This window comes from Camellia sinensis, chromosome 2 (genome assembly GCF_055761805.1).
Source record: "Camellia sinensis isolate YWXY chromosome 2, ASM5576180v1, whole genome shotgun sequence".
NCBI lineage: Eukaryota > Viridiplantae > Streptophyta > Magnoliopsida > Ericales > Theaceae > Camellia > Camellia sinensis.
Window position 1 is genome coordinate 219,070,261 of NC_138962.1, and position 21,667 is coordinate 219,091,927.

The 21,667-nt window shown below is 34.7% G+C and overlaps 2 protein-coding genes across 5 annotated transcripts in view; one reads left to right on the top strand and one right to left on the bottom strand.

Annotated features, from left to right (window-relative positions):
* Positions 1 to 11,357, top strand: part of LOC145820648 (uncharacterized) — a 38,064-nt gene extending 26,707 nt beyond the window's left edge. The window contains exon 2 of the mRNA XM_082917033.1: positions 10,040 to 11,357. Within this exon, the coding sequence (XP_082773159.1) occupies positions 10,064 to 11,272 (1,209 nt within the window). The 5' untranslated portion in view covers positions 10,040 to 10,063 and the 3' untranslated portion in view covers positions 11,273 to 11,357. The remainder of the gene's footprint in view (positions 1 to 10,039) is intronic.
* On the bottom strand, positions 8,210 to 17,021 carry LOC145820650 (UDP-N-acetylmuramoyl-L-alanyl-D-glutamate--2,6-diaminopimelate ligase MurE homolog, chloroplastic-like). 4 transcript variants are annotated; one of them, XM_082917036.1, is made up of 6 exons: positions 16,663 to 17,015; positions 16,538 to 16,577; positions 14,561 to 14,677; positions 14,094 to 14,269; positions 13,531 to 13,673; positions 8,210 to 8,566 (listed from the first exon to the last, which is right to left on the bottom strand). In XM_082917036.1, exons 3-5 carry the CDS (start codon positions 14,634 to 14,636, stop codon positions 13,533 to 13,535), a joined length of 393 nt encoding a protein of 130 aa, XP_082773162.1. In that variant the 5' UTR covers positions 14,637 to 14,677; positions 16,538 to 16,577; positions 16,663 to 17,015; the 3' UTR covers positions 8,210 to 8,566; positions 13,531 to 13,532. The 4 variants fall into 4 exon arrangements, with proteins under 4 accessions (XP_082773162.1, XP_082773164.1, XP_082773163.1 ...); XM_082917038.1 differs by lacking the exon at positions 8,210 to 8,566 and adding an exon at positions 8,639 to 8,843; XM_082917037.1 differs by lacking the exon at positions 8,210 to 8,566 and adding an exon at positions 11,016 to 11,147.
* Between the last annotated feature and the right edge of the window lie 4,646 nt (positions 17,022 to 21,667).

Below are 21,667 nucleotides of genomic sequence, written 5' to 3' on the forward strand. Positions count from 1 at the left end.
AAACAGAGACACAGAGAGAAAGAGAGAGATAGACAGATAGAGAAGAGTGATGAGTGAGAGAGAGAAAGAGAAGAGAGATAGAGATAGAGACAGAGAGACAGGAAGATGAAAAAATGGGTGAAAAGAGAAATGTTATATTAAAAGAGTAAGATGACGTCGTTTTTTTAAAAAAAAAAAATTTTGTGACAGAAAAATACCGTTGCATTTATTTAAACCATTTTGTAACTATATATATGAAGCCGTCTCAAAGCCACAATATATATATATTTACTTTTTTTTTTTTTTTTTTTTGCAACGGTACCTATTACAGTTGCAATCTTTTTTTTTTTTTTTTTTTTTTTTGCGACTGCAGCTGGTGCCGTCGTAAAAACTCTATTTTTTTGCGACAGCAATCTCTGCTGTCGCAAATACTCTATTTTTTGTGACAACAAGTTGTGCTGTTGCAAAAGGTCACATTTTTCGTGACGGCAAGTTGTGCCATCGCAAAAAGTTACATTTTTTTTGCGACGGCAAGTTGTGTCGACTCAAAAAGTCACATTTTTTGCGACGACAAGTTGTGCCGTCACAAAAAAGTTTCGTCTTTAAGCCCCATTTTCTTGTAGTGAAAGGAGAGTTAAAGTAAAATTATTTAGATTTTTGAAAAATTGAAGTAAGATTATATAAATTTTGGAAATCAAAATATTAATATATCTTACAAAAAAACTCAAAATCACATGAAAGTAATGAGATTTTTTAAAGATATGGAATGACTAAAATACTAATTTATTTTATAATTACTAAAAATTGCATAAAAATAATGAAAATTTTCAAAATTTAAGACGGCAAAATAAAATTCTTTAAATTTTGGAGGTTGGAGTAAAATTATATATATTTTGAAGGGATCACAATATAAATTTCTTTTATAATTATTTAAAATAGCATGGTAAAAGTGTAATTTTGTCAAAAGTTTGTGCCGCCACCCTTGTGTCTACCACTGGGCTCCTGTGACATCCCAAAATTTAAAGATATCATAATAAGATTTAGAACTTGAAATCAATATTGCCACCAATATTACTAACATCTATTAATTAACAACCTAGAAATTTAAAGTTCTTAAATTACAACTTAGTCTTAATACATAGAAATAACACAAATATATATATATATATACATATATATAAAAAAAAAAAAAGAAGAAAATTAGAAAATTTAGAAAATAGTTTATGGAACTTGGGCACTCTTCAAGTTAACCAAGGTTGAATATCGCCTTGCAAGGCCTCGGTGTTCCCTTCAGTTTCTTCGGTACTTGGCATAAAATGCCAAGGCAGCGGGAATGCCAATGAGCGACAAGCTCAATAAGATACTACAACCCGAAAATACCCACCCCGATAATAATACTCACAATTAATGAATAATGTGTAGTAACAGAATAACAAGCAGCATTTAATAAGTATAACATGAATACTATCAGTTGAAATAATAACAATAAATAATAAAAAAAAAGTGACAAACGGAGCAGTATTTCATCATAAGGAAAATGCCCACCTTTCTTTTAAATTCTGATAAGAGTACAAGTTCAAAACACAACATGTAGTCTCAAGATGAAGAACAGCTGCCAAGGCCACAGTTGTAGCAACAGATGCAGCTCTCTCAACACAGATGTATGCCAGTGTATGGCATAAAGAATACGTTAAAGAGAAGAGGTTCATGAGTGAGAGAAATGTAGGAGTTGGTTAGATACAGTTAGTTAGATATAGTTAGTTAAGAGTTTGTTATAACAAACTCTTAACCACTTGTATAAATACTTGTAATCAAGATATTTTGGAATAAGAAAACAAATCATTTAGTTTCTTTTCATGGTATCAAAGCCTTGAGCTCTCCCGAGCACCAAAGTGCTTCAATGGAAAACATTTTTTCTTCTATCTCTGTTTCTCCAACCATTCCACAGAATCTAAATCTTTTACTTTCAAACTTCAATTCCTTGGTAACTGTAAAATTAGATTCTACAAATTTTCTAATTTGGAATAATCAAGTTCAAAATATCTTACGAGCAACTGATCTTCTTGAGTTCGTTCTTGGATTGGTTTCTTGTCCAATCTCTGAAATCCTTGATTCATCTAGAAAAGCTACAGTCAATCCAGAATTTCTTCAATGGAAGATGATGGATGCACATCTACTCAGTTTCCTCACTGCTACACTATCATCTCCTGTATATGCTTCAATGCTTCAATATCAACATTGCTTTGAAGTTTGGCTTGCTTTGGAAAAACGATACACTTCTCTATCTCATTCGCATATTCATCAATTGAAGAATAAGTTGCAGTTTGTTACGAAAAAAGGTTTTACCATGAGTGAATATCTGACTCAAATCAAAGAGATCTCAAATCAGCTTCGACTTGCTTCATCAATGATTGATGATGAAGATCTTGTGATCTTAACTCTGAATGGCTTACCAGAGGAGTATGATGCTCTCAAAACAACCATACGTGCTCGAGTGGAATCCATTACAATGGATGATCTATGTTCACTCTTTAAGTTCTGAAGAAATTCATATTGAGAATAAAGCTAAAATTGTTGTTCATGACTCTCCAGTAGCATATGCTATAACCAAAGGTTTTGAAAATTCACAATCTTATCCTCAAGCTTTAAGATCACATTTCACAAATCCTCAAGGTTACAGAGGTCATGGTCAATCTCATGGTTATAGAGGAGGTCGAAACAGAGGTGGAAGGTTTAATAATAGGCCTAACAGAGGTAGATATGGAGGAAATAGCTATCATTCAAACAGTAATGGTTGTTAGATCTGTGGAGGTTATAATCATAGTGCCTTTGATTGTTGGTAGCGAATGGATCCTAACTTTCAACATCTACATTCAAATCCTCTCCTAATGTTGTGTCTCAACCAAGAGCTTATTCAGTCACAAGTGCTCAATCCTCTTCTTCATCTGCTTCTCCCACTCCTTGGTACATTGATTCCGCAGCCACAAATCACATTACCAATAATTTCACCAATCTTCAACTCTATCAACCATATCAAGGTCAAGATCAGATCACTGTAGGTAATGGACAAACTGTTCCTATACAGCACACTGGTAAGGGTTTGTTACCAACTCCTCACTACTCCTTTAAACTTAATCATCTTCTTTATACTCCACATATTGCTTCAAATCTACTTTCTGTTCACCAATTAGCCAAAGACAATAATTGTTCAGTTACTTTTGATGCTGATTCAGTTTTTATTCAGGACAAACATACGAGCCAAATACTGCATAAAGGATTTAATGTGAATGGTCTGTATCACTTTGATGTCTCCACACCTGCATCTTCACCTCAGGCTCATCTCACTCAATCACAAGTTTCATTACTTGTTTGGCATCAAAGACTTGGTCATCCCTCTCCTTTAAAATTCATGTTGCCAAGCATCTCCCTACTGTTTTTAGGAATAAGGAATACCAGAACTTTGTTTGTACTCCATGTAGTGTTGCTAAGGTCCACCGATTGCCTTCCAAATTGTCAAGTACTACTATTAAACAACCTTTTTCCCTTGTTCACAGTGATGTGTGGGGACCTTTTAATTCTTCTACTTCTGGTTATAAATACTACTTGTTGTTTGTTAATGATTTTACCAGATTTACATGGATATATCCTCTTCATGTTAAGAGTGTAGTGTTTTCTACTTTCTTACATTTCAAATCTTATGCTGAAACTCAGTTTTCTACTTTATTACAAGTTTTAAGAACAGATAATGGGACTGAATTTGTTAACAATCAAATGCATGATTATCTTGTTACTAATGGTATTCTTCATCATCTTACTTGTCCATATACTCCTGAGCAAAATGGAGTAGCTGAGAGAAAACATCAACACATCACTGAGACTGCTATTGTTTTGTTGTATCAATCCTCGGTTCCTCTTCAATTTTGGTTTGAGGCTATGGCTACTGCAGTCTTTCTTATCAATAGATTGCCTAGTTTGTCTCTTGGTCATAAGTCTTCTTTTGAGTTGCTTTTTAAAACTTTAACTGATTGTGCCTTCCTTAAAGTCTTTGGTTGTCAGTGTTTTCCATGGCTTAGGCCTTATACAGCTCACAAATTGGCTCCAAGGTCTGTCCCTTGTGTGTTCATAGGCTATCACTCTATTGTCAAAGGCTACAGGTGTTTGGATCCTACCTCAGGAAAGATTTTCCTCTAGACATGTTACTTTCAATGAAACTTGTTTTCCCTATGCTGCTAATTCGTCCCACTCTTCTAGCTTGTCTACCATTCAATCTTTCTTTCAAATCCCTTCAGCTTCTACTTCTGCTAGCCCTATTTCTCCTATTCTTCCTAGCTCTTCTCCTATTCCTTCCCTTTCTTCTTCTGTTCCTATTCCATCAGTGTTAGTTCCCTCTATATCTGTGCCTTCTACTCACCACCACCTACATCTATTTGTCTATCTCCAGCTTTTGTTCCTGCAGCTCCTATCAGTCCTTCTCCTGTCTCTCCTATCCCTAGTTTTCCTATTCCTATTCAATCAATTACTATTCATCTTCCTAACCTCCCTTCTGTGCCTACCCTTAACACACATCCTATGATCACTCGGTCCAAAGCCTGTCATCTTACTACTTCCTCTCCTCTTGATCTCTCTACTACTAAGCCTACCTCTACTGCTCAGGCTTTCTCTTCTCCTCTATGGAATGTAGCCATGAATGCAGAATTTCACATAGATTTAGTTTATCAGATAAATTTAAGTAACTCCCAGCGGAACACTATTTCCACTAAATGGCTAAGCAATGGCCACGAGCAATTCTAACTCTCCCTTGGTCAAATATTCCAATGTTACTTGCTGTAACTACCAAGGACGCCCACGCACCAAGGTTACATACCCGAGTTGTGACATCACGGTCTGCCCCAAGGGAACGATCTATCTTGTGACACCCGCACCACCAACCTTATATCGCCTACACCAATAAGAGCCGAAATACCTTCCTGTGCCATGTTAGGGTTCACAACTCACTTGCGCCAGATTCTAAACCGGGCTCACCCTATCACTTGTAAACTTTAATGCATCTGTTCAATTTCGTTTTTCTTTACTTTGTCTAATTCACATTTTCATGCATGTATGAGTTTTAGTTTGAAAACCACAGTGTCATAATGTTTATATAGCACAACACAATCATGTATGGCAACCAAAATGGATATGACAGAATGTCTTAGGACTCATCACAAAGTTTCTTAGGAATTCACACACTACTTCTTTCAGCATTGTATGGTCTGACAAAAAAATATGAAACCCAAACCAAACGAAGTTCAACCATTACAATATTTTAACTAGTGCTAGTTTATTGAGTTAGGAAAATATTTCGAGAAGAATATCAGGGCTAAAAACGATTTTAAAATGGAGAAATAAATTTTGGAAGAAAATTGGTTTTTTTGGGATAGTGAGTTACATTAACTTCCAGCACAGGTGATCTATGTTTGAAAAATAAAAAGGGGCCTCAAACGGTGTCAAAAAGAGGTATGGTCAGAACGGTTTGCTAGATATTTGAGTTGAGAACATATTTCCAGAAGAGTTTGAAGACTGAAACCCAATGAAAGATGGTCAAATAATTTTTTTTTAAGAAAACTAGATAGATTCTGTCACATTTTGGAAAAATTGACGTTTCTCTCTCAATGCTTAATAAAAAATTATGAAACCAGCGGCACTTGAAAAGTAACTTAAAAATATAACTTTTACAATTTGAATTACTTGAAAATTCATTCTGTAGAATAAACGGTGACCTGGTAAAGTCATCATTGCTACTGCCTTCAAACAGCAATGAAGTTAAAAATATGCTTTGGCCACGAAACGTTGTCAAATAATTTTTTTTTTTTTTATATTCTAGCACCATGAAAACATGTTAAACTAACTCTAGTAGTTTCAAATTTTATAGAAGTGTTCTCATGAGTTTGTTTGGGTTTATTCAAAACGGATTAAAAATCTGTTTTTGCTGAAAGTTCATTATTTTGTGAAAAACACACTTTGTATTCACCCTAAATCATACGTAAGACCATAAAAATTATTTCTTGGCACTACAAGAAAAAGCATCTTTGGCGACTAAAAAAGCACCTTTGGTCGCTGAAAGTATAGGTTTTGGCTACTAAAAAAATATTAATAGCCAAAAGTAAAGATTTTTGGCGACTAAAAAAATTTAGCAGCCAAAAGTATAGATTTTGGCAACTAAAAATCTGTTTGGTCGCCCATATATGGCTTTTACCGACTAAAAAAACTTTAGTAGCCAAAAGTAAGGCTTTTTGGCGACTAAAAAAAATTTAGTAGCCAAAAGTGAGCCATTGGTCGACTAAAAAGATGTTTGGTCGCCAAAAGTGAGGCTTTTACCGACTAAAAAAATTTTAGTAGCCAAAAGTGAGGCTTTTACCGACTAAAAAAATTTTAGTAGCCAAAAGTGAGGCTTTTTGGTGACTAAAAATAATTTAGTAGCCAAAAGTGAGGCATTGGGCAACTAAAAGGATGTTTAGTAGCCAAAAGTGAGGCTTTTTGGCGACTAAAAGGAAGTTTAGTCGCCAAAAGTGGTAATTTTAGCGCAAGAATTAAATTTTTTAACGACTAAAAAATAATTAATAGCCAAAAGTATAGAATTGGCGACTAAAATTATGTTTTGTCGCCAAATGTGGTCTCTTTTTTTTTCTAGTAAATAATTTATTTTTACATAAATTATGTTCAATAAAAAATAATTATTTATATATATATATATATATATATATTTTATATTAATACGGGTCTATATAGTATATAAATAATATATGTTGCATATATAATTATATGGTGTTATAGAGACGTAGTGGATAGAGTATGTTGTATAAGGTTTATGGTGTGGGAGGTTGATGGTTCGAATCTCCACAAAAGCAAATGAGAAGCTAGTGAGTGTAATATTTTATTTTTCACGAATGAGCTTTTAGTGACTAAAAGGTTTGGTCGCCGATTCCTTAAGTATTGGCGATTAAAATATTGGTCGGTAAATGTATAATTTAAAAAAATATAATTGATTACTGGCGATTAAAACATTGGTCGGTAAATGTATAATTTAAAAAATATAATTGACTATTGGCGACTAAAGTTTTGTTCGCTAAAGACTTGCTTTTTTGCCACTAAAAGTTTTTTAGTCGTCAATACCTTTCCCGACAGTCTCCCGGCGACTAAAAACTTTAGTTGGGGAAACTAAAAATCAACTTTTGGCGACTAAAAATTGACTTTTGGCGACTAAAAATTTTTAGTCTCCAAATGTGTTTTTTCTTATAGTGTGCTACTATTCCCATGTGAAACTCTAATCCTTCATATTTACTTTCATTAGTGGTGACAGGGAATAGATGAAAATAATATTTATAAAGAATAAACACAAATTCATAAGCATGCAAGATTAATTCAAACAATAGAGAATATTTGAGCACATAAGAAGAAAAATCATTAACTAGACCCTCTAATCTATACTTGCAAGAAGGATAGAAATCATATAATCATAAGATCATCATTCTATCAACATGCATTGAGTTATTGTGTATTAACAATGAATACTCTTGCATATTTTTTATATATAGATTTAGTAAAAAAAAAAAAAAATATCTAAGGGAGGATAGAGGTTGAGTATTCTTTCCTCAAGAACTTTTACAAACAATCCTCAAAACTTGTTTTGAATTGATAACCACCAAGGACCCTCTTTTCTTCCTCTCTTTTTCTTTTCTTTTCTACTCTTCCTCTCTTTTTCTTTCCTTAGCCGCAGAGATGAAAAAGGGGTGAATAATGCACTATATATAGGAGCTTGGAGGCCATCTTTATTTTTATTTTATTTAATTAATTAATTTGTTTTTTTCTCTTGGCTTGGGAAATATCATCTACAAGAGTAGGCTTGGAGGATTAGAGTATGCTTGCATGCCATGGCATGCCTTGACAGCAGCTTTATAGGAAAGATAGGCAGCCGAAATATGTTCTGCCCAAAACAACAAATCTAACCTTTTTTTTATTATTTATTATTATTTTTTTAATTCCTATCCTCTAACCAACTTGGTTATTATTTATTTAACTCATTAGTGTCCACAACTATGTTTAGATACAAAAATTTAATCATAGAAAGATAAATAATTTTATTTAAAGAAATTTAATATTGGTATTAATCATGATACTATTAACATAATAATTTAATAATTTAATAATCACTATGAATTTACTTTAATATTATGATTAACACACTAATTAATTGTCCAAAAATTCAGGTTCTTACAGCTCCAAACTGACTTAAGATCTCATGTTAGTGGTCCAAAAAGTTTCTTTTCTTTTTCTTGCTTTCGAAATACATACAAAGGGAAGATAAGAGACGAGAGAGAGAGAGAGAGAGAGAGAGAGAGAGAGAGAGAGAGAGAGAGAGAGAGAGAGAGAGAGAGAGAGAGAAGAAAATAGGAAGAGAGAAGAGGCGATGGTGTTGATGGCGGAGGAGTTAGAGAAGGAAGATCGATGGTGATGGCGGCATCTCTCTCTCTCTGTCGGTGGCGGTGCCGGTGAATATCGTTGATCGCCTTCTCTGTTTTCTCTACTTTTTTTTTTAGTAGATCTGGATCTGAAGATAAAGGAAAAAATAAATAAAATTGTTGATGATAATGATGTGTTGATGATGATGATGATGATGATGATGTTGATGAGGATGTTGTTGATGATGATGATGTTGATGAAGATGTTGTTGTTGATGATGATGATGTGTTAATGAAGATGTTGATTCTCTCTCTCTCTCTCTCTCTCTCTGTTGATGTCGCTCTCTGTGTTGATGTTGTTGAAGATGACATGTTGATTCCCTCTCTCTCTTGTCTCTTTTTCTTCTTCAACTTCACCTTCTTCATCTTTAGAAAAACGAGAAAAAAAAAATTCAAAACGACATCGTTTTGAACTCGGGCCATTCAAGTCTTCCTATTTTCGAGCTACCAACTGAAATTGGTAGCGGAAAATAGATTTTCAGGGAACTTGAATGTAAGGAAATGGATTACTTACATATCAAAACTTCATACTTTAAGATTTGGATAAATTACAAACACACCTTCTGAGTTTTATTTAAATTACAAATTATTTTTTGTGATTTTACAAATTACATTATACCCCTAAAGTTTTTAATTTCATAATAAATAGGTTCTTTTATTAATAAATCATCAAGTTAATTAATAATTTTTAATAATGTTAAAATTTTATTTAAATTAATAATTTAAATAATTTTATTATTGTATAGATGAACAGTTAGAAAATTTCCTTTTCAATTAATTCTGTTAAATAAAAAATTATGACAAGAAGATATTTATAATTTCCCAAACCACAGGAGCAATTCATATTTTAAACAAATCTTAGAAGGTGTATTTATAATTTACCCTTTAGATTTTGATTAAAGAAATGTCACATCAATGAAATTTTAGTGAGATTTTAAAAAAATAATTACTTTAGAAATTTTACAAATATTAATAATTAAAATTATAAATTTGTTTTGCTCTTGGAAAATTAAATCTTCAAAATCTTTATTTTTAATTAATTTTATTTTTAGTTTCTAGATATATGTGTACGGACTTTTTACGTAATCACATCATGAGCGGATGTTTAACTGAATAATAGTAGGATCATGAAAAAAAATCATGAAATGCATCATGAAATTTTTTCATCCTTTGATTAATGTGGTGTTTTATTGTATGTGTAATCAAAAAGTAAAAAATATTTGGGCAAATTACAAACACCCCCCTCGAGATTTGGTGAAAATACAAATTCCTCCCTGAGGTTTGAGAAATTACAAATTGCCCCCTGAAGGTCAAATTTGCATAACAAATTAGGGGGAGAATCTGTATGAAAATAAAAATCTCAGGGGACAATTTGTTATGGAATTATAAACCTCAGGGGGCGGGATGTAATTTCTCAAACCTCAAGGGAAAATCTGTATTTTTATCAAATCTCGAAAGAGTGTTTTTAATTTGTCCAAAATATTTCATAATCATCTTCATAATATTTTTTTCATGATTCCTAACATTACTCGTTTAACTTTGGTTGTTGTTGTGTTTCTCAGGACATTTGTTAGGTCTAATTAAACATGGAGGGGAGTAGGTCGCCGTTCAAAAAAAAGAGTTGGTCGCTGTTCAGAAAAAAAAAGAGTTGCTCTCAGCTGTCCGAAGCAGAAGGTAACCTCTACTTGATCTTCATGTACAGTGTAGGGAAGTACAGTCATTCCTTTCATAGGATTAACCTTTCTGACTTGAATTTGAGCTCTGAGGGGGAGTCTTCCAGCCAGGAAACGAAGGATCTTCTAACGTTACCTGAACCTCTGCTCAGGTTACCATACGAATCGTATCCAGGCTTTATGAGTTTTGTCCATTTTGATGGCAAAATTTATATGTTTGGGGGTGAAAACCAGTCCCGAGGAAAACAAGGAAAATTTTCTGAGCGTTGCTATGTCTTTGACACCAACCACCCCGAGAATGATGTTCTTGATGGACCTCCTATGAAAAAGGCAAAATTCAGGCCAATAGTATTGGGTCCTATAGGTGATATATTTTATGTCCTTAGCTCTAACCTTGCCTCATGTGATCTTGAGAAATTTGAGCCTAAAAGTAAGTCTTGGACCGTTCTCGATCAGTTTCCCTTTGCTAGTAAAGGGTGGCAGCATAAGTATGAGGTCCTCTCATATGCCATCGTCAGCAATTTACTTATATTTTCAACCCGTAAAGGAATTTTTATCTATCATGTCAAGGAAAATAATTGGACATCATCGCATGGTAAAAAAGATGATGGGATAAATATGGGAAAATTGGGTGATGAGAAAATGAACACGTTCGGTGCTGAGAGTAGTAAGAAAGATAATTGGAAGGATATGGATTCATTGGGTGGTGAGGAAATGAAAATGTTACCCTTCATCGACGAGGCCAACTTATTTGCTGGTTTATGGTATGCTTTCTCCTCGCCAAAAGAATCTGCTCTTGCGGCCTACCGTTTCGATGTAGACAAGAGGGAATTGCAAAGTTATGAAGTACGTGGACTTGTGTCTCCATCTGGGAATGTAGAGCATGAAACGGTAAACATTATGGTGCCTTTGAACGGTAAAAATTTTTGCATTGTCAGCTCTGGTTTTTATGAAAGTGGCGTACAATTTTGCGTCACTGTTGACATGTATCAGCTTTCTGAAACAACAAGAGGGAGTAATGAAAAGTCCGCATATGTCGAAGTCTCTAAAAAGAGTTCAGCAACTTATGCCAAAGAAGATTATGAGTGGACGCCTTTGACAACTACCTGCGTTTTCACTTAAGTGGTGCTCTTTGGTCTCTTTGTTCAGTGTAAAACTTAAAAATTAATTACTTGTTGATATAAAAAGTTATCATTTTACAAGTTAATATTTGTAAAGTTTATCAGTAATTTATAAATATTCTTTTAGCCTTCTACTGACAGGTAATTTTCCCCTCCTACAATACATATAAGCTAAATCATTATATCTATGCACAAATGCTCATTCAGATATACTTTATTTTCTATTTATATAATTTGGGAACTTCTATGTAAGTCACATATATATTTTTTTTTTTTGTAATTTTTCTTTTTTATCTTTAGTGACATTTTTTTTAAAAAAATTATGTCCTTTCTTTTGGTCCCTATTGTGTAGACGTATCTAAAAAGTTCTTTTTTTTTTTTTTGAAAAATTCTAAAAAAAATAAATTAAAGGCCAAAATAAGCTTTAAAAAAATCCAATATTTTTTTCTTATTTTTGTTTTTTTTTCTGATTTTTTCTAGAATTTTTTTTTTAATTTTTCAATTCGTCTCATCAAGCTGAATGTAAAAACCCCAAATTTTTTGAATTTAAAAAAAATCATTAAAGACCAAAATATGCGCACACAAAAAAAAAAAACATTGATAAACAAATCTCAAATATCCACTAAGCACACGTGATATTATTTATGTGATGGTCCAAATTAACGGCATAGTAAGAAATTAATTTAGAATGATATGAAAAGTTTTGATTCTAATACTTTAAAGCATGAATATTGGGGATTGCTTTTGGGGTTAAAGTCCTAAAGGAGAAATACCTTTCTAAGTGCAGCTTACCTATTTAGAATTTTATTTGTAAAAAACTTCTCCTTTTCTCTCTAAAAACTTCCTCCCCGGTCTCACCGTTGGATGTCTGGCCACCGTCTTTTGGCCATGGCAATCAACTGGCCTAGTTTTCACTCTGTGTTTTACTTTTATTCTCTTTCAATAATTTTGAACCCTTACAAGTGTTTGGTTGGGAGATTTGAGAAGGAATTTGAAAAGGGAAAGGAAAAAGATATGTGAAATTATATGAAATATAGGTATATTTTATTCACATTTCATCTACATTTTTCATTTCTCATTCCAAATCCCTCCTCATATACCCTAGCCAAACACAACATTAGTGTTTTTTTTCCCTCTCTTCTTTCTCCTTAGTTCATTCACTTGTTTAGGTTGTGTTCTGTATCTAGTTTTGATGTTGAGTGTTCACGTTGGATCAAGTGTTTGTTTGGTTGTTCTGAAGATGGTTTCTAGCGTGTGAACAATACCCGTTATTGGTGAGATATTTCCTAAACTTTGGTGAGATCGTTGGTCTCGATTTTATGGGTGTCACAGGCCATGGAGGTGGTTTTCAACCATAGGTGGTGTTAGAACATGGGAGTCTCTAGCCCATGGATGGTTTTGTTCGACTGAGAGTAGGGCTTCAATCAAGGGAGTTGCAGCAGCGTTGCGGCAAAAGAAGTGTTTCGACCATGGAAGTTGTTACGTGTTTCGGCCAAGGGTGTTTCGGCCAGGGGATCGGCCATGGAAATCAATGTTGGGAGCTTCGGCCAAAAAGAGGTTCGGTCTTGAAGCTTCAGTGGAGTGTTTCGGCCATGTTAGTTTCAGTCATAGGAGCTCGGCCATGGAAGATGGGTCTTGTTCGACCAGGGTTAACCATGAGAGTCTTTCAACAACGGCGGACGTGGATGCATAAGAGGTTGCAAGTTTCTGCATGTTCGGCCATGGATGTGTTCGGCCAATAGTGTTTGACCATAGAGGGTGATGTTTCAACCATCAGAGTATTGCACGACCATAGGAGGGTGATGCTTCGACCATGGGTGTGTTTGGGTTTGGTCGACCAAGGAGACGTGTGTGGCACAGCATAGGGAGACGATCGGCAGTGCTCCTACTCAGCCATGGAAGGTGACAAGCGTGGGAGACAGAGAGTTGTGCATTGGGAAATGTGGGGCTATGGAAGGTGACAAGCATGGGAGAGAGAGTTCTTTTTGCACTACATATAGAAAAGAATTGACTTTCTTTTAAATTTGACTTTCTTTTCATTGCTTCATTACACATCTGTATAAATTCTTTTCTATATCTGTATAAATTCTTTTCTATATAGAAAAGAATTGACATGACTATCCAAGCATGTTAAGCATCAAATCTGTTCTTTTTGCACTACATAGAGCTACTCACAAAAAACAGGTGGTTCTTTTCGGTATACCAATAATTGAGACTCAAAAATCTCCTGGCAAGCAATATAAGAGAGAGAAAACTTACTGCTATAGGAATTCACTCGTGTCAATTCCAGCTTGGTGAAGCTCATCAACATACTGCAATGCTTCCCTACACTCCTCACGGCCATCAAAGAATTTTTTATCACCTTCTATCTGGTATGTTTCATGGCCTTTTCCAGTAACCAACTGCACATAAAAAAAGAACACAAAATAAACAATTAATAGTGCATGCATAGGCAAGTTATTATTGTCCATTAATAGCATCAAACATGGGGAAGACAAAGGAACAAAGTCGTCCCATTACATCCCAAACTCTTTAACAGTCACCAAAAGCTACATAGGGAAACAAATAGAATTTAGTTTGTTGTCGTATTAGAACAACAAAACTCTTTATGTATCTCTATTGGAAAGTTCAGGAATAAACTCATTTCTATCATTTAAGTAATGGAACTGTTTAAGATGACAGACTCTAATTTTCTCTTTCACAAATCAATGTGTTTCTATCCCCATTAGTTTTGAGTGACTTTTACCCCCAAATTTATGGCACTAAATATGAATTGATAAATTAACTGGCAAGAAAAGTAGAATGGGGCCTCGAAGACTTACAACCATATCGCCTTCCTCACCCATAGCAACAGCTGCAGGTACAGCTACCCGTCTTATATCATGCAAGAAAAGCCTGTGCCCATTAGGAAGAGGTGGATAGTAATCATTCTCTCCATGTTTCAAATACTCCTTCATAGTCCATCTTACACCAGCCAACATGTCATCCAATATGTCCACTGGCGAAGATGAAACAACCAGGAATTAGTAATGCTCTTTGAGCCTTTCCCTACAACTGAGGCATTAGGGAAAACATCCATCCATTATACAAGTACACTAGTCTCTCACCTCAAGAAACAGTAGAAAGATTGTTCTTTTCCATATTATGTGAAGTTTTTCAATAAGAATTAGAACCTTGTCATGGAATTATATATATATAATCAACCATAGACAAGCATGTTGTAAACTGATTATGTTTCAACTTTGGTGGTGGCATATTTTCTTCATGCAGTACGGTTTGCAATACATACAAGGATCTTCATTCTTCGAATTGTCAGATGTCAAGATAGTCACATCACTTTTATCTGTTTTAATCTTCGTCACCATGGGTCTCTTTCCTCTATCGCTCTCACCAGCACAACCAATACCTTCAGGAAAAACATGAAAATTTGGTTAGACCATGAAAACTTAATTACATACTATAAGAACTTTAGCTATTCCTACATCAGTAAGCTTCTGGTTAAAGTACACCAAGACAAGCACACAGAGATAAAGGCTGCCAGTTTTCCAGCAAATGGCATTTCTAACCTGTTCCTTTTCTTTCTCAACAGACCACGGCCTAAAGGGTAAACATAAAAGCTGTCAACATCCAGGACAACTGAAGTTTATTCCACAAAAGGTTCTAAATGTCTATCAAATCAATTTCCAAATTCTCAACATTCATTTGATGAAAATTAAATATTCATCAGTAACAAACACCAGTAATGCATCAAACTTAACAGTTGATATAACTCTCCCACAACATTTCATCATCGATTCAATAGACTATAATGATGAAACAAATTTTGAATTTCAGTAAATAAGATCCACATAAAGGAAACGAATGAAAAAATAGCTCTATATAACCTCTGCTATAGTGAAGCCAGAGAAGACCTTTCGGTCTCTAGGCTGAAGACAATCCATGAAGTCAATGAGTATTGAAAAGCGGTGTGTAGTGATGATCACAAGCCTTAAGCCTTTTGGGAACTAGGTGTGTCCCTTTAACAATTATGCCCTTACCATTTAGTATATCAAATGACCTTGAACTTAAATTCAGCTGCTAAGTATATGATTTTAGTAGATAGTGCACAATGTCTGGCAATCTTCAAAATATAATTTATAAGTTATGCTATTAAAATAATTGCACCAATCCATTATATACTTTTAAACAGTGAACATATTAGTTCAAAAAGACAGGGTATGCTATCTATTTGGATTTTTTGAGTTGAATTCAATAAATATATCGAGATGCATCAAACGTTGTATCATGTTCCCTATTTACTAGTGTTGAATGTACGAGTCATTTTCCCCATGACTCCATCCACATTATTATTTCCACGCATGGAACTCTTCGAATTGTAATTAGTACCTTACCAGTTAAAATCATTTCTTGCCTAGAGTAAGCAAACAAGGTCACAAAATGTTGAATTGGTACTTTTTTCCAACTAAAAAGTTGCTTATTTATCCTTCTCAGTTTCCATTTCATTCAACTTCAAGATAAAGTGTTTTCTGAGCCAGATATATATTTTTGAGTTCCAAAATTCCAATCAGCAACTGTTGCAGCAGTGTGTGTAGTGAAGATCACAAGCCCTTAATCGAAGAAAATCGAAGCCATTTTCAGAGGAATTTTTCTAGGGCAAAGCACAATGCTCGGTTTGGGTAGGGTACCAGTTTGGGCGCCATTTCAAAACTGATTTTTGTTGCATTTTTTTTTTTTCCTCCACAATGTTAAAAAACCTACTTAGCAGATATTTATCTATTCTGCTGGCTGCATCCTGTTCCACTCATTTTGCAGGTTTAATTTTGTAAATTTTATTTAGGGACTGAACTATTGAGTTTACTTATTTGTTGATTTGTGTTTACATTATGTTGAATTGTGTTTTTAGTTTCTATTATCTCACTCCAAAATATTTACTTCTTTCAATTTTCAATTAAGAAAAAAATAATTATATATAGTTATAAACTTCTACTAAGAGTTCCCTTGACAAAAATCCTGACTCTGCCCTGGTTTCAAATTTTAGTCCATCAAATTTATGCAAAATTAGCTAAACATTTGTCATAACATTTCTTTTTGTGCACTGCAACAGTTATATATACAGTGGCTGGACCAAACTCAACCGATGAAATCAAATCCGTCTATATGAAAAATATAGGGATTTAATCATTTGGGCATAAAATGGAGCAACAACCAAATCGAAAGCCTTCAGATTAACAAGAGAGAGAGAGAAAAAGGAGGTATAGATCTAAACCTTTCTGCCTCCTCTCAATGCCTTCTCTCGATGCCTTGATCTGCACAAACGAAAATCAACCAAATCAACATCTAACTCAACAAAATCGAGAAGGAAGAGCTTCAGAGAGAGACGGTGGTGCTCACCTTTGTAGATGATGGAGCCTAATCAGGATAAAGCTCATGAAGATCTGAACGATAACTCAAATACCACATCAATGTATGTACAGGTCTCATATGAAGAGAGAGATCATGTACTGAGATCTGCAATGGAGCTTGAACTTCAATCCGTAGAGAGGATTTAGAGAGGAAGAGCGAGCGACAAACTGATGAATCTCTTATCCCCTCTCTGAAATGAATCGAAATCACTGAGATGAATCACTTAGAGCGAGATTAGGGTTTAGAGAGAGAGAGAGAGAGAGCGCGAGAGAGAGAGAGAGAGCGCGAGAGAGAGAGAGTGAGTGAGTCGATCGGCTTCCTCATATACAAAACAAGGGTTTGAAAAGAGAGAGGGGGGGTTTAGATATTTAAATGCCTTCTATTACACGGGGTCGTTTTAATTTTAAAGAAATGCGACGTTTATACAATGTCGTTAAATATTACAAAAGTGACGTTTTAAAAACCGTCGTTAAAACCATTATTTCGTGTAGTGCATGGAAGACGAGAAGTGTGGGGAATTGTTGACTTTGGGGTTCTTTGTTCTTTGTAGTTAAGATTTACTTAATTATTTTTTGTTTTTTTATTATTGTTCTGTTTATTTATTTTTATAAAAAAAAAAATCGTGAGGCAAAAAGGTTGATTGTGTGAATGTGAGTAGCAATAATACAGACAAATTGTTTATTTATGACTTCTAAAACTGTGGACAAACTTATGGATGAGGAGGGCAATTGGGACATGAACTATTTGAGTTCTAAAATTCCTAGTTCTGCCCTATGTTGTGTACATAAAGTCATTTTACCTCGGTTTGTTATCTTCTCTAATACTCCTCATTGGAAGGGGTCCATTGGGGGAGGCTTCTCTTTTGTGGCTGCCTATAAAATTCCTTCTAACCAGGTGGCAGATAACACGGATTTGGACTCGGAATGGGCTTGGAAACTAAAAGTTCCACAAAAACTCTTTTGTTTAATCCTTCTTGGTAGGCTTTTAACTAATGAGTTGAGAATGAAAAGAGGCTTGACTGTCAATGCTTCTTGTCCTATGTGTGGTTATCACACTGACGATGTAGCGGCACGAGTTGAGACCCGACCCTAATTTCTTTTTGTATAGAGATAATTATATTAAAAAGGTTTTCTGTAAAAAATTGAACTTATTCTGAAAATTTTCCAAGTGTAAAAATTAGATTTTTCAAAACTTACAATTTTGAAAATAATTTTTGCGGTAATTATTCCTTGTATATTAAATAGTCTAATTTAATTTTATGGGATTTTTCTACGAAGTATTAACCCCTTTACTTTAACATCAAACTTAGAAATTTCAGCCAGAAAATTATTTTTGTATTAAAATTGGAGGAATCACTTTTTGATTTAATAGGATTTTAATTTTATTTTTTATTTTTTATTTTTTGTATTTTTCTTTGAATCCAAATGGGGTATTTTCTTATTTACATTGTAAACTTAAATAGTTACATATGAAAATAAGATTGATGTGTAGAGAGTGCCTTAGGAACTGAGCTTGTGTAACAATCTGTTTTCAGGGTGACTGCTCGAGCAATTGGTTTTACCGCTCGAGCGGTGAAAAAGGGGCAACCAGTATTTTGCTCTATAAACCGTAATGTTGAGAGCTTGAGTTCGTCGCTCGAGTGGTAGAAAGACCGCTCAAGCGGTCTACACGATCATCAAAATTAAAAAGTCCATTTTTGTTCTTTTTTCTCACTTTTCTTTTCCTCTTTCTCTTCCTAGCTCCACAAAACCCTATCTTTCTCTCTCTAGAAATCTCTCTTCTCACCAAGAATCAAGAATCAAGCCTAGATCTCTTGTAAAAAGCGAAGCCTGTGTAGAGACCGTGATCTTCATAGATTGGATTGCGTTTTCGTGAAGAGTTCTTCTTGGGTCTTACTTTCTTGTCTCCATTCTCGAGGTAGAGGTACTTTTAACTTAGTGTATCTATGATTTGAGGCTTATATGTGGTAATTTCTTAGTTATGTATGAGATGAATGTGTTAGATGAAATGGATGTTGATGCACAAAAGAGATTTTTTGTCTAAGATTTTGAAAGGTTTTGAATAACTATTGAGGTAAAAGTTATTGATGATGAATATTTGTTTTTAAAATACAAATGGGGGAAAAGCCCCAAATTTTGTTTAACCCTAGTTTTGATTTTGCTTTAAAGAAGGAGTTTTGTTCAATTAGGCATTGATTAATGAAATTGGGTTAATATTTAGTGGAATGGTGCATGAATAATAATTTTGAGACATTAAGGAATTTTATATTGTGATGAAGGAAGTTGGGTATTGTTGGGAATGTGGAAATTGGAAAGTTCTTAATTATGAACTATGTTAAGATTTATATGTTGCCAATGAATGAATCTTAGGCAATTGAAATATTTACAAATTCATGTATTGCATTACATTACATAATCTCATTTCTTGATATGGTACAATCTCTTGGATATTTGAAAATGCTAAAAGGGGGTAAATGGCGCATGAGTCCAGATAGTAGAGTCGGGTTTTGAAAAAGAGTTGTGTATTGTATTGGTACCCGCTCGAGGAGTCAAGGTGTCAAATTTCCCTACCTTGAGCTTATCGCCAGACGAATGTGGGAAAAGGTTTTTGGGTGTCCACGAGCCCACCGTTTCAAGAGTCGACAAATGTGGAAAAATATGATTTTTGGGTATCCACGAGCCTGCTGTTTCAGGAGTCAGCATATGTGGAAGGGAAAAGGTTTTTGTGTATCGCCCCACCATTTTTAGATTTAACGAATGTGAGAATATTTTCAATATATAAATCTGTATATGTATGTATGGTATTGCGGTTCTTGTTTAGGACGTCGTTGCGTATTTACCACCCCATTGTTGATAAGGAGGATTTTAATGAAAATTGTGCATTGAGCATCATTGATTTTAAAAGGGAAAATATGGATTTTATCATGGCATGTGCCTATCATACGCATTTCAATCATTTTACATACTTTGTTAATAGTATTCCTACTAGGCATTAGCTCACCCAAAATCTAACAAAACTTTCAGGACTTGATGGTGTGATTACGCCGAAGTGACAAAGTGGTGGAGATGTTTTGAATGGAGCATGAGAGCTCATTTTGATGTTCTATGTGTTCACAGCTATTGAGCTTATGTGTTTGGGATAGAATTCCACTTATGTCTAATAAAGGTCCTAGGCTTGAAAGGTGTTTGTGATGAGATCGGTTCATCCTCTAGCTCTCCCAGTCGAGACCCCCTTCGTAAAGAATGTAGTGATCCTCTAAACGAGGATACAAAGCAAAAAGCTAAACAAGGGCTTCTCTGAACATAGGTCCATGGACGTATTCTTCCTAAGCATTGTGGCGAGGGATAAAGACACGTCCATCTATGGCACTTGGTCCACCAGCTTTGAATTTAACTATCTCTTCATTAATACACCTCTTCAAAGCCATAGACGGCCTCATGCACTCAATAACCGGCACTTTCGAGGAAGAAAAAGCCATTAGTGAGGGTTTGAAATGAGGGCAAATAAAATGAGTGTGAGAAGAGTAAGAAATTACAGTCGAGAGCAATATGAGTGAAAAGGGAATTTTGGACAAGTGAATAGGTAAAGCGCGAGAAGATGGGGTTTTAAACCTTTCTGTCCAAAACTATCCATTTAACATAGCGAGTCAAATAAGCCCAAGTTTGACCCATATGTGTGATTAAAGCTTTTCTTTTAAAATCCCTTAAAACACAAGAAAGAGAGCTATCTTCGAACAAGTATATGAATGCCTTATGAAGGAGGGAAACACATTTCAAAATACTTAGCTTGGCTTCAAAAATAGAGAGTTGGCTTCAAAGCTAGTTTTTTTAAATACTCAGCTTAGCTTCGAAAGTAGATAGTTAGCTTCGAAGCCAATCTTATACCTTAAACTCAAGTATAGCTGGGGTTTGTTTACTTCGAAGGTTTTGAAAGTATTCTCTTGGGATTTTCATAAAAGGCAATTTCCTTCAAAGGATTCTTTGTAATAATCTGTGATTAGAATGTGGTTCTTGCTTGACTTTTTGGATTTCAAAATAAGCAAGTATTACAAAGTCAGTACTTGGTCAAGCAATGTGGAAATCCCAAAGACCAAAGGGCTTACCCAAACATAAAAGTACTTTATTGGACTTTCTGTTACAACAAAGCCCTTTAAAGATACATGTTGTTACTTTAAAGAGAAACTCCATGCTTCGAAAGCACCTAAACCAGGCTTTGACGCAAGATTGGTTAATTCGAAGTTGTTGTTTGTATAAATTATATGAACAAAGCAAGGAATAAGGACATATTAAATTGATCATACAATTGGAATATGAAAACCAGATGATGCAAATTGGAATGTCAAAAACCCAGTCTTATTAATGTATGAACATTTACATTAGGAGGGCCTATTTGGCTACAAATTCAATTTCATAATAGTAAGGAATGGAAAAAGTAACAAGTTCATTGAATTTAACCCAGCAATGTTCTATGAACTTGTGTTCTTTCTTTATCATATCTTCAATTCTATCTAGACTCAGTTTTTGCGGCTGGTATGCTCTTATTTGATGAAAAAGCTGCTCAGCTTTCACCTTAAACTTCGTTGCCTTCAAAGCCTACTCCATCTCGTCCATGTCTATATCATCCCAATACACTAAGTCCTTGTTCTTGAAAGCATCATATTTTTCAAGAAGGTTCTCTGCTTCGTACTGGGTATGAATTTGAATGGCAATGATTTCATCCAATGAATCACTGGCAGCCAAGGAATTTTTATGCCAGTTGAGTAGGAAAAGGAGTTGGTCTAAGAAGGTGTGGAGCTCTATTTGGGCTATGGGGTTGAGAACATGACCTTGAGACACAATGTCACATGTTCGTAGGAAGTCCTTGTGAGAAACCTCATCTTTAAGTACTTCAAAAGGCAAATGGGAGAAGGCGACAAGCAAGAGCTGAGCCTTACACTGCTGAAATGCAGTTACAGGAACTGGAGGTTGGTAAGAAGAGAAATACTGACCCTCGA

Bases quoted from the DNA above. Each gene is read 5' to 3' on its own strand.
- LOC145820650 (XM_082917036.1), bottom strand. From the start codon at position 14,636: ATGGTGACGAAGATTAAAACAGATAAAAGTGATGTGACTATCTTGACA. The intron at 14,270-14,560 runs GTATGTATTGCA...CATCTTCGCCAG, and splicing joins TTCGAAGAATGAAGATCCTT to TGGACATATTGGATGACATG. The intron at 13,674-14,093 runs GTAAGTCTTCGA...TTTTATGTGCAG, and splicing joins GTGAGGAAGGCGATATGGTT to TTGGTTACTGGAAAAGGCCA.